Here is a 12158-nt window from a genome sequence, read left to right as displayed (position 1 = left end):
AAAAAAACAAAACAAGTCCAAAGTACAACATACAATCTCTATACTTCTTCATGTGAAAAAGCGCCTACCTACCTGCCTCAACGGTGCCAGTGGCGAGACCCCAGCCCCGGCCCCGACCCCGACCCCGACATCCTCCAACCGGCTTAGATTCGGCCGGATGATAAGGCGATAAGACGATAAGGCGTCTAGACCTGTAGGCACAAGGGGTGGCGAACCCAAGGACGAAGAGAACATCCCGCGGATAGCCATGGGAGAAGGGGGGGGGGCGTGGCGGACACATCTGATGGGGTTGTGCAAGGCGCATCTAGATCCTGCAGTTTCGACGCAACGGCTGAATCCTCTCTATCTGGTGTTATATCTGCCCAATCATAATGTCTCTATCTGAGTCCGGTGGATGATTCCGTATCCTAGGCTGCGGTGCTCCAAGAGGCTCTAGGCTAAACTAGGAGGGTCCCAAGAGGACCTTTGAGGCCCGTAGGAGTATAATTGATTACTCTTCAAGAATACGATCCTATGGATCTGGGTCGGAAATTGTTGCTGACCATCCCACCATCCCACTTTCGCCCCTAGGGGAACTTTCTTACCTCCCGATTGGGGGATGAGGGCTCGGCAATCGGGATTGTAGGGCTAGTCGGGACACTAGGTGCTAGGTGGTATAGGGGGAAAAAGGAATCGATATGAACTCATATCGGGGCCGATCGCCGTTGAGGATCGGCAAGAAACCCCCCCCCCCCCCCCCTCCTCCGGGCTGCAGGAACGCGATGGCTACAGTTACAGAAAAACTCTGCAGTGTGCCGTCACGTGTGGTGTGACAGTGAGAAAAAAAAAAAAAGGAACCATAGGCAAGGTATAGCAGGGAACAAGTCAAAAGGAAGAAGATGAAGCAATCCCGCGTTAGGAAGCGGATCTGTAGTCGCATCGCGGGGGAGCAGCGTCTCCACCGATGATACAGGGTTCTAGGCCTGTGGTGCAGAACAGTATTCATACCCTGGATGAGATTTCCGCTCCCCGCTCAAAGTCCCATAGTCCCAAAGTCCCGGTATGTACCAGAGGAGGCAGGCTGCGGTCTGCGGCACTGCACCGTAAGGCCGCTCGTATTGGGTGGCGCTATCGAACGGACTCGCCGTGCATTGGGCCCGCAGCAGAACAGGCCCTGGTACCATGGTCCGACCCCGAACGAGACTTTTCGCGGCGTCCAAACTACGATCGCTGATGGACCCATGGATCTGCTCTCCAAGCTTCGACTGCGGCCTGACAGCTTTTTACCCCCTCCGGCTGAAAGTCTATCTCGGTGGGTATTTAGTATGCCCCTCTCCTCCCCCTCTGCTGGCTCTGGACTATCATCTATGCTCTTACCGTAGAGTACACGTTATCAATTATGGGATCTCCAGATTTAGATCAGGACATCTCCCCTGTCCCCCGCTCGCGGGAGGAGAATCAAGAGAGGTAGGTCCTTCTTTCCCCTTCAGGTGGCGTTACCAGAATATACTAACCCACCCGTACAGAGCCTTTATTGCGGCTTCGCGCCGCAAGGACCGCAGCTTGGATGCGCGGCTAGAATCTGCCAATCGGGCTTCTATGCTTCATAAGAAGCGTACCGGCAAGGCCTTCCATATCACCAAGGATATCGTCGAGAAGGAAGCCATGTATGAGGAAGTTGACGAGCGATATCAAGAGAAGCGAATTCGCATGTTGCAAGCCCAAAATATGCAGATTGAGGAGCAGTTCCATCGCCATCTACTCGCTGCCTTTGCAGCCCGTGCCAGCAGCTCTTCGGCTTCTTCAATTGCCAGTCGTCGCTCCAGCATGGCCCCGCGCGCCTCCATTGACGGCGGCAATTCCCGGAAGATGAGCTTGGACCTGTCCAACCTGCGGACTCCTTTCCCTCAGGGAATGGATACAAGCTCATTGAGCAGCCCTATGACCTCTGGCACCGAGGCATACGCTATGTCACCGGCGACCAACTTCGACCACAACTCCCAGTCTTACATGCAATGCATCGATGGCTCAGATGCCTCATCCGCCTACTCAGGCATGATGACTTCCGCACCAGCGGCGCAAATCCCGGCATATGTCACACAGAGGCAGACCCCGGGGCCCAACTGGCCCACCCAGATGACGCCGTCCTGGGCCATGCAACAGCAAGTCCCCACCCCAAGCCAAACACCCACCGATGCCACCGCGGTGCATATGTGGCAGCAGCAGATGATGCAACAGGCGCAAATGCCGGCGGACGCCGCAGCCGCCGTTCAGATGCGCCAGTTCAGAGATCGTCTTGCTTCTGCCCCGGAACTCCCCGTGCAACACATCGCTCCTCAGCCCGCTCCCGCCGCATCCATTTCCGGTCCCAGTGGCGGCGGCCACTCGCGTGGAAAGTCGCAGCCAAGCAACAATATCCACCGCCTTAATCTGCTCACGCAGGGTACACACCTGGCGCAGATGGTTCCCTCTGGAAACAGCTCGCCCAAGGTCGAGGTGTTCTCTGCCGCGACTCAGTCTACACCTGATTTCTGCCCTACTCCCAACACACCGCTCTCGCCCACTGCTGTTGGAACTGTTCAGGCAGACCTCTCATACAAGCCGGAAGGCGACGGCATCATGGTCTCCCACGAGGAATTGGATGCGGACTTTAACGAGTTCAGCCAGTTTGCTCTGGGCCTGGGCAACTCGTCCCTGCAAGAGCGGGATTTCAACGGGTTCGACGATTTCGTCCACCTTGATGAATATGGTTCAGTGTCCTGCTGATCCCGTATTTCTCTCTGGCTTTTCGTCTATCCTTTCTCTTCTTCCCTTTCTTGATTCCCCCGGGGAACAATCTATCCCGTTTTTGTTGTATATGATGCTTTGGCTTTGTACATTGCTACCTGTACCATACCTTTTCCTTCTCATGCCGATTTATCTATAACTTTCTTTAATATCTTACCAGCGGGATCTGGATGACCGTGGCGTGGCGGCTTTTTTTCCTGATGGGACCGGGTACAAACCACGTACCATGTACCATGGATCTCAAGCTCCATGTTGCTGCTATGTACTTTCCACAGCCACGAGAGACGAAATACCAATCAAACTGCAAATCACAATCCAAGACCAGACCAGACCAGACTAGTTACTTAGAGAAAGGGTTTTTTTCAGGTCCCCGCACAGGCCATCGTTGCATCGGGCCGCAAACAATCACTTCCTATTCCGGCCAACCTGAAAATCCCTCCCTTGACCTCTACCCACCCAAGCGCATCCCAGTCCTATCAAGTCTACGGGCCGTGCCAGCTACAGGCTAAAGTCACAGAAGCTCTCCGGTCCAGACTTATAGCTCCGATCATTACTCCACTTTGCATGAGCTGGTACCAACCCAGAACTCAACTCGTGTCACACACACACACACACACACACACACACAAAGCACGCACCAACCATAGCGGAGTTCACATACCTATTAGTTCACCTACCCATACAGATAGAAGAGCAAGAGAGAGAGAGAGAGAGAGAGAGAGAAAATGATGATCGCAAATGAAATCCAATTCTCCACTCCTGACATCAGACATAAGCCACTCTGATGTGAGCTCAAGCGGCTTAGGCCATGCAGAATCTGGATGGCAGGTACTTTTGTGGCCCCAGCTCGGCTGATCGACCACCAATGAGTGGACTCGTTGCTAAACCCCTCATTTGTTGGCGTTTATCATCTGGGTGGCCACGGAATACTTTCCCCAGTTGGGCATATTCAGCGACGGGTAGCCGCTCGTATTCGACATTATCGGGGAATAACTCTGACGCTGAAGATTGGATGGCGCTAGGGGTGAGGTCAGAGCTGCATATATCCCGGGGTGCCTTGCAGTTGGGAATGAGGCGCTCCCGGGATGATGGGTCTGGGTCGGAATTTGATTCGTGATCTGCAGGGACTGGGAGGTATGAAGTGGGTCGCCTACCTCGATGGGTGGTCTTCTTCCCTTCCCTTTCTTTTTCCCCAGTCATGATGTTGTTTGCTATACTTTAAGTATTAGAATAAAGCTCTCTTGGTATCCCTCTCTTAGAAAATATACTAAACTAGATTATGTTCAGCAATTCAAATGGATGGTAAGAGATAAGAGACGCTGAAATTGCGGGGTTAAGGTTGCAGCTCCGCACAGACCACATCCGTATCGGGACAAGTCGCACGATCCACGGCTCCAACGGTTCGGCTTCGACCAATATAATTAAGGGTCGGAATTGTGGACCTCGAACTATTCCATGGTTCTGCCTTGTCGTAATCACGACCCCGTGCACGTTTGCGGTCTGCCCATTGGTGCCGTGCCATTGCCTCTCTAGGTCATCCTTAGGGGTCCATGCTAGATACGCTGGATCTTCCTAGGATTGAAAAGGGCAGCTATAGTCGATGGTGGGTGGTTGGATGGTGCAATTACGAGGGCCTGGAGCGGTCTTCTCAGATCAAGCAATCTGCACGCTGCAGCTATCCGCTACCTTTGTTGTTTGATTTGTGATCCTTGTAGACTATCCACATTGCTCGTGCGCTGAAGTCTACTATCTGCAGCCTTACCCCCCCCCCCTGCATTACCGCTTAGCATACCACGGAGCTATACTGATGGTCCCATCCGAATGATGTCAAGGTAGGTCATTGGAAAACACGTCATTGAACACCTGATTCACGTAAACCACACATACAAACTTACATCAAGATCGTCCCTATCGCGATCCTACCGGGTATTTAAGAATTCCAGATCGGGAGACTGCCAAACCGGCTGCAGAGTACGATCAGGCCAATCATAGAGCCAAGGCCAGGGGATTCACCCCATTCTCCCAATAGGCCGATCCAGCCTGGCGGTGGAGAGGAGAGGAGAGACTAGAGACCGGGCTAGATTGGTGGATCCGGCGCTGACTATCTGGCTTTCGGGAGGCCTTCTCCAGGTTTTGTCCTATCCCTGTGGCTGATGTGCTGCTGTGCTGTCCACTCATGAAGAAGGGGTGCTGTCTGGCTGTCCACTTCTGCTAGGTTTTCTATTCGGTAGTTTTGTCTACGTGTGGTTATCGGACTGACATTTGGAATCATTTCGAGAGGATGCGTTATTCTGAATGGAATGAGTCAATTATTACCAACACTGCTCTGATCTAACCCCGCTCATCTACACGCCCAGAGGATAATGATGGAGATAACAGCCATATTGAATCGGATGTGCCCGAATTGTTCCCCGATCTGACGATCACTATAACTAGACCAAGGATAGGCTCTTGGCCTAACGAGCCATTCGCATTGTGCCTGTGTCCAGCCCATCGGGTCAGGTGTCGATGGTCATCTGCCCTCTTTCACAAGGTTTGCGTCGGATTGAACCGCCTGGGGATGGAGATACCGTGCGCTCTTTCAAACAACCAGTGGAAGAGGCAGAACGGCATGATCGGCTATTAGGCGAGAGGATTCAAGATTTACGTGAAACCGGTTACACAAGGCGGTGGACCAGTCACGGGTTCTTGATTGGCGCGGGGAAATGCTCACCCTAACTCGATTCCAAGGTTTCATAACAGTCGCCTCAGGATTGAGGCGCCCCCGAAGCCCGTTGAGACCGACGCCATAATTTGCATTAGGCTTTCAACGGACTGGATACTATCGTGTCCACTCGGTATATACCCGAGTGCGTTAGGAGAATCTCGTTGCGCGCTAGCTCGGTGGGTCGGTGATCGGTGGAGCACTGGCAAGCCACCGATGATCATTATGATTCGTAGTTAGGGATTTCGCAACGCCCCCAAGGGTAGTAGGGGTTGACAAATAGTAGAACCAGCACTACAGATGCGCAGAATATTGCGCCATAGTTATCCACTAAGGAAAAATTATCCGTCTTATTTGCAGGACTGATGAACGGCATCGCCGAAAAACTGTAATTTGACAAAGTCCTCCAGTCCAGAGCCTATGGACAAAACACCAGGAAAAGATCAGAACGCCCGGAAGTGGTGGCAATCAAGATGCGTGTAAACCATGTGCAAGAACGAGTGGGGGTGGCGTCTATGCCGATGTATGGAAATTGTTGTGTTTGCATTCGGGGGTTTCGGTCTTCCAGCTGTTGTCAGCTTCACAGCTAACATGCTGTATTGCGATCTCTTTACATGCCGCCCCGGCTGAATAGCTCGCGGCCAACCTCGCCGCTGCGACGGAAATTCATGCTTGACGAGCTGCTGCGTCGTCGGCGGCGAGACTCGGCCGGGTCTGCAGGACTGAGGCCTGTGGCACGAGCGTGCATGTTGAGAATATCAGTCAAGCTTACCACGCCCACGAGGCGTCCTGACAGACGGGCACCGGGCAGAGAAGAGGCTGGAATGGAAGGTGCGAGAGGTGTAACTCCACTAGGGTGAGAGAACAGGCCATTGCCTGAGAAAGGCTGGGGTGGTGCCGGAAGATGCGGCGTGGCATAGTCAGGGGCCTGTATAGAGGTCGTAGGTTGGGGGAGAGGGGATGGTGGCGGAGACACAGCGTTGTTCGGTGTAGCTAGAGGAATGTGTGGGGTCGAATGCGAAGGAGTTGGCGGTCCTGACGATGATGGGGAGAGCGGATCGGTCACCCAGAGCCTGGCTATGTCAGTAATTGATCTTATGAATCACAGTTCCAATGCCATCTTACCGATGCGATCGAGTCGCGACCATCTTTGCCACTGTATGGGCCAGGGTCGAGGTCGGGTGCACATGGAAAACGGGGAAAGAATCTTTGCCTTCGATCAAGCCGCGGGTGGACAGAATCACGGAGATGAAGTGTGTGCATGTGTTCTGAAGAAGAGGCAATGACGAGGACCGAGTCAGGAGCTGGGCAGTGGTCAGCAGAGGCATCTTTTGGGGAGGTTGCCTTGTATACCTTGACGTCTGTAGCAGATATATTGCCGATCACGTTCATATGATTATCCACCACGACGAGTGAAGTTATCCCCTCACTGTTCATAATCTGGAGGGCTTCGCTGAGAGGCTTGTCGCCGCTGCAAACATGAATTAGCTACCGGAACGATTTGCACCCGGGCACTGCCAGAACTCACTTGATAGAAATCACACTTTGTGATCCGAGCTGCAGTGCATTCAGAGCCTGGGGATATAGCTCATCAATTATAGGGAAGCTACGTCCATTCTCCCATAAGAACTTGACGAGTCGGAACTGACTGAATATACCAATCACCTCGTTATCGTCGGCTTCTTTTGTCACAACAACGCGGTGAATTCCACCGCCAAATGTTTCGACGGCGGCCAGAACATTTGCTGTAGCTGGCATTGTTACCAATGGCTCATTCTCCATGCCCAAGTCCTTTACATCTTTGAGGGGAATCTTCGTCCCCTCGCGAGCTTTCTTGGCAAGTTCATCATACGACGCGCGGTGTTCCTCCGCTGGGAGGGTCAATCCAGCAGCGAGAAGAAGATAGGTGTTGAGATCAGAGTAATCAAAGGTAGCAACAGCAGAATTATGCTCGGGAGACTCGCGAATTAGTAGGACTGAGGTACCAGAGTCAATCAGTATCTGGAAGGAAAGTAGATGTTAGATCTCAAAACGCTATCGCATGGACTCTGGGACTCTCACGGTCGTTGCTTCTTCAATTCCTGTGTCCAACTCAACAAATTGAAGGTCCTCCGGGCTAACAAGTTCCCCAATGGAGATCTCTCGCCAGTCACGACCAACAAAAGCCGAGTCAACAGTCTTGGGGGGTGGGGGGTTATCGATCAAGCTCTGGAGAGCGGCCTGGTTCAGGGATGGTTGTCGACGTGTACGAGGCGATCCCGGGGGACCACGCAGCGTCTCGCTCAAGCTCTGGCGGTGTGGCTGATTTGCAGGAGGCATATGCGACGGGCGGTGTTGGCTTGTGGAAGGGCGGGAGTCCGTACTGGTTCGGGGTGAGGCGATTCCGGAGCCATCGCCCGGGTCTGCAGCGGAGTTGAGGGAAGTTTCAGAGCCTCCCCTTGGAAGGTAAGTATCCGACATTTCAACAATTCAAAACAGCTAGAGGCTAAACAATGAAGATGTAGACAAAGAGTCAAGGGAGCACCTGAGCATCAGGTGATAGCGCGGGGTTTGGCCTACCACCAATCAGCGCCCGCACATTTCTGACATCATATCGGCTTATGTCACCTCATGCCTCAGGCGGCAATCGGAACTATAGTTACAGCACACTCTTAAACTTGGAAATGTTTTAAATGGCTATCATATACAGGATGGGTCGAAATCAGTTTCACCGCTTTGCTTTCATAGAACCTATGAGACTAGGTCGTGTAAATTACCGGAAACGCTCGATAACCAATACTGTCGCTTTGTTGCTCCTCATTCGTGTGGCCTTTCTGTTATCACCGTACCCACTCTTGGTAGCAGAGTTGGACCAGGTGATAAGGTCTATTCTTTTCGCATAGTGTGCATTAGGCTTAGCCATGATGGAAAGATATTCATGAGCAATTGCATCACAGTGCATACATGTTTTTAAATTCGAGTATCTAGCTTGCCTAGCCATTTATATCCAGCTTCTCCGTTTCCCATTCCAGCAATGCTTCAGAAGTAGAGAGAGTATCCGGATGATTTTGCCCTAGTGTTTGCTGCTGTTTGACTAGGCAGTCCCTAAGTAACTTGACGGCCTCGGCATCATTACCCGAAGATTTCCAGGTAAAGGCGAGGTTAGCCATACTTGAAAGTGTGTCGGGATGATCCTCGCCGAGCTTTCTCTTGCGAGTCTCCATCACCTGCACATCAAGCTGCTCGGCCTCTTCCCACCGGCGATGCCTGCAATATGCTACTGCCAAGCTGGTCATACTTGAAAGTGTGTCGGGATGATCTTCGCCGAGCTTTCTCTTGCGAGTCTCCATCACCTTCACTTGAAGCTGCCCGGCTTTACTGCACTGGCCTTGCTGTGTATATATCGATGCTAGGATGGACATGCTCCCTAGCGTCTCAGGGTGATCCTCGCCGAGCTTTTTCTTGCGAGTCTCCATCACCTTCACTTGAAGCTGCTCGGCTTTACTGCACTGGCCTTGCTGTGTATATATCGATGCTAGGATGGACATGCTCCCTAGCGTCTCAGGGTGATCCTCGCCGAGTTTTCTCTTGCGAGTCTCCATGACCTGCACCTCGAGTTTCTCAGCCTCCTCCCACCGGCTTTGATATCTATATGTCAATGCAAGATTTTCCAAGCTTCTCAGAGTCACAGGATGGTCTTCATCGAGCTTTTTCATGCATGTCTCAATTATCTGCACGTGAAGCTTTTTAGCCTGCTCGTACCGATCTTGGTGTAAGTGGATGTGCGCCAAGCCATTCAAGCTTGTCAGTGTGTGCGGATGGGCTTCGCCAAGCTTCCTCTCGCAAGTCTCGTTTAAACGTATGTTGAGCTTCTCGGCTTCATCCCACCTCCCTTGATCTATGTAGATTCCCACTAGGCTGCTCAAACTCGCTAGTGTATGAGGGTGGTCCTCCCCGAGCTTTGTTCTTTGAGTCTTCATAACCTGCATTCTAAGCGACTCGGCTTCATCCAATCGGCCTTGGCCATTGTAAGTCGACGCTAAGCTAGCCATACTCAAAAGTGTGTCAGGATGATCTGCGCCGAGAGCCCTCTTATAAGTCGCTATTGCCTGTATATTAAGCTTCTCGGCCTCCTCCCATCGACTTTGATGTAGATATGTCGACGACAGGTCGGTCATACTTTTTAGTGTTTCTGGATGATGCTCGCCAAGCTTCCTAATGCGGCCTTGTACCACCTGTAGTTTGAACTTCTCAGCCTCGTCCCATTGACCTTGGCTACAATATGTGGACGCTAAGCTGGCCATACTCGAAAGCGTGTCGGGATGATCCTCGCCAAGCTTTTTCTTGCGAGTCTCCATCACCTGTATTTGAAGTTCCTCAGCCTTCTCCCAGCAGCCTTCAAGTGAGTATGCTCTTGCTAATATCGCGGTACTTTCAAGAGCTTCTTCATGCTCGGCGCCTAGGAGTATCACTCTTTCATCTCTCGACTTTAATGCCATCTCCCTCACATCTGAGATATTACCGCTTTCCGATGCATACCATGCACCTCTATACAGGAGAGTGGCCCATTTCAAGAGATACCCCTGTGATTCCGGTCGATGAAGCATCGCTGATCGAACATGAGGAAAGAGTGAGCGGCATTTTTCCCAATGTTCGTACTTTCCAATGGGAAATTTGCGGTTTAAGTTGCTGATAAATATCTCTTTCCATGGTTCCATTACACCATGAGATTTCAACCACGCACGCGTCGTTAATTGCACCAGTCGATGCATCATAAAGGAAGAGCCGTTTTCACTAACAGATATGAATGAGTAGTTTCTCAGTGTCATGATATCGTCTTCAAAGTCGAAGTCGACATCAGATGTAGATGAATTCCCATCAATTGAATCGTCTAGTAGCTCTGAGGTTGATCTGTGATTGAAATCAGGCTGAAGCCTGATAAGGCGCTCTGGGATTCCCTGTCTATCGAAAAAACTCATCAGTGAGAGTAATTCCGCTGCAGATCGCTTGATTTGCCGAATATGGTCGAATGAAATTTGCCATGATACCAGAATAGAGTTCTTTGCCTCCCAGTCTCGGTAGAGATGACCTGCTTCTCGCTCCATAAGCCTTGTTGCTTTTCGGTCACTTTCCCGAAAGTCTCTCAAATATTTTGATACAGAGTAGCGAGACCCCTGTTCTCGAACATAGCTAGCGGCCTGGACGACCGCAAGCGGTATATACTCGAGCGCTTCCAATAAAAGATGACTCTCTTGATCCTCCCTTGGTTGACCAAGATGTATTTGAAGAAGCTTCATCGCTTCAGATTTTTCCATCGGTTTCACTTCAATAATATCCTGGTGATGGACCATCTTTAGCGTGACCTCTCTGCTTCGACTCGTGATTATGACAGATCCATTCCGACTTCTAGGAACGTACTCTAGCAATGGCTTAATCGAGACGTTTGGATCCTCTCTTGCTAGGGTGCCAGTTCCATTAGGTGGAAGCGAACAAAGAAATTCGTCGTCGTCGGCATTGTCAAGGATAAAGACCCATCTTCCTTTCTTCTCGTCCCGGAGCTGGCTCTCAACCAGTCTATATATATTCACTGCAGGATCCTGGCGACCGGGTATTTTGACCTGATCTGCGATGTCCCAGAAACTTTGCTCGAAACGGGCTTCGCTACTCGCATGGACCCAGAAAATCCATGTTGCCGGCGATTCGGTTCGTATTTGATAGGAGTATTCGATAGCCAGTTGTGATTTTCTTCGAGTTGTAAACGATAAGCAATAAACCACATACTAGATGCTCTCCACTCACCCAACACCGCCGAGGCCGACGAGCGCTATTCTCGACCCTGGCACTGAGCTTTTCTCGTGAATCCGGTTAAGCAGCGTATCGCGACTGACAAAGTCCGGATCGCGCGCCTACGGGACGGTTGATAACGGGTTGGGTGGAGTTTCCGGTCGCTCTAGGGTGAGATGCTGCGATTAATCACGACCGCGAGCTTGTCCCATTCCTCCGAGCCCAACTTACCTGGGTGCAGATGGAACCCTGCTGTGATTGAGCCACGGTTATCTCCGACCTGGATCCCATGGCTGTTGCCGTGGAACGATATTGATGTCATGATCAGACCACTGTTTACGTCCTTTGCGTTACATACGAAGGTTAGTTATCTGACTCTTAGCTGAGAGAGGGGCACGTCCTCAGCCTCATTATCAGGTGACTTGTGGGCGCTAAGATGATGATTGTTCTAAAATTGGCGGACAGCCCACGTCGAGTATTCTGTTCCAACATCAGCATTATCACGACTAATTAGCTCAGCAAATGCTAGTTCCCTATTAATAAGCCAAGCCTGTTACAAGAAGAAAAGAAACGCTATCCACTAATACTGTAACTATACTACTCGCTCATTCGCAGTGGTCACTCCAGAGGCAAGTGGTTGGCGAAATGGGGATTTGATACCTGCCACGTCTCCAAACGAGCAGACATCTGTCTTATTGGCTTGTATGCTGGATCAGAGTTCTAGAACCCCTATAGACCTTACGAGTTAAATACAGAAGCTATATTTATGTTGTCATTTATATCCGTACTACACTACCGCGGAGAAAGGGGTTTGGGGGCAGAGTGACTATAAAGGTATAGCGTGTTTCAAAAGAGGGTTCGAGGAAGAATCTCTGTGAGTAGATGGTGAAACTGGTTTCGATCCATTCTGTATGTCTTGATATAA

At 51.2% G+C, this 12158-nt stretch overlaps 3 protein-coding genes across 3 annotated transcripts; 1 reads left to right on the top strand and 2 right to left on the bottom strand.

The window, feature by feature from the left end:
- Positions 1–1378: 1378 nt before the first annotated feature.
- N7443_002710 (uncharacterized protein) lies at positions 1379–2745 on the top strand (the record flags this gene model as incomplete). Its single annotated transcript, XM_056882766.1, has 2 exons — positions 1379–1446; positions 1506–2745. The coding sequence occupies 2 exons, from the start codon at positions 1379–1381 to the stop codon at positions 2743–2745; spliced, it is 1308 nt and encodes a 435-aa protein (XP_056744607.1).
- Positions 2746–6080: 3335 nt separating this feature from the next.
- Positions 6081–7930, bottom strand: N7443_002709 (CBS domain-containing protein; the record flags this gene model as incomplete). The annotated part of the gene is made up of 5 exons (XM_056882765.1): positions 6081–6543; positions 6596–6774; positions 6824–6941; positions 6999–7471; positions 7532–7930. 5 exons carry the CDS (start codon positions 7928–7930, stop codon positions 6081–6083), a joined length of 1632 nt encoding a protein of 543 aa, XP_056744606.1.
- Positions 7931–8442: 512 nt separating this feature from the next.
- Positions 8443–11564, bottom strand: N7443_002708 (tetratricopeptide repeat protein; the record flags this gene model as incomplete). The annotated part of the gene is made up of 3 exons (XM_056882764.1): positions 8443–11194; positions 11249–11355; positions 11427–11564. Coding segments are annotated over 3 exons (2997 nt in total), but the record flags the coding sequence as incomplete, so codon positions are not given.
- Positions 11565–12158: the final 594 nt, after the last annotated feature.

The sequence above is a fragment of the Penicillium atrosanguineum genome, assembly GCF_028827265.1.
Source record: "Penicillium atrosanguineum strain IBT 20685 chromosome Unknown utg000002l_segment0_segment0, whole genome shotgun sequence".
NCBI classification, from domain to species: Eukaryota; Fungi; Ascomycota; class Eurotiomycetes; order Eurotiales; family Aspergillaceae; genus Penicillium; species Penicillium atrosanguineum.
Note: the sequence above shows the minus strand (reverse complement) of the source record. Positions and strands in the feature narration are given on the sequence as shown.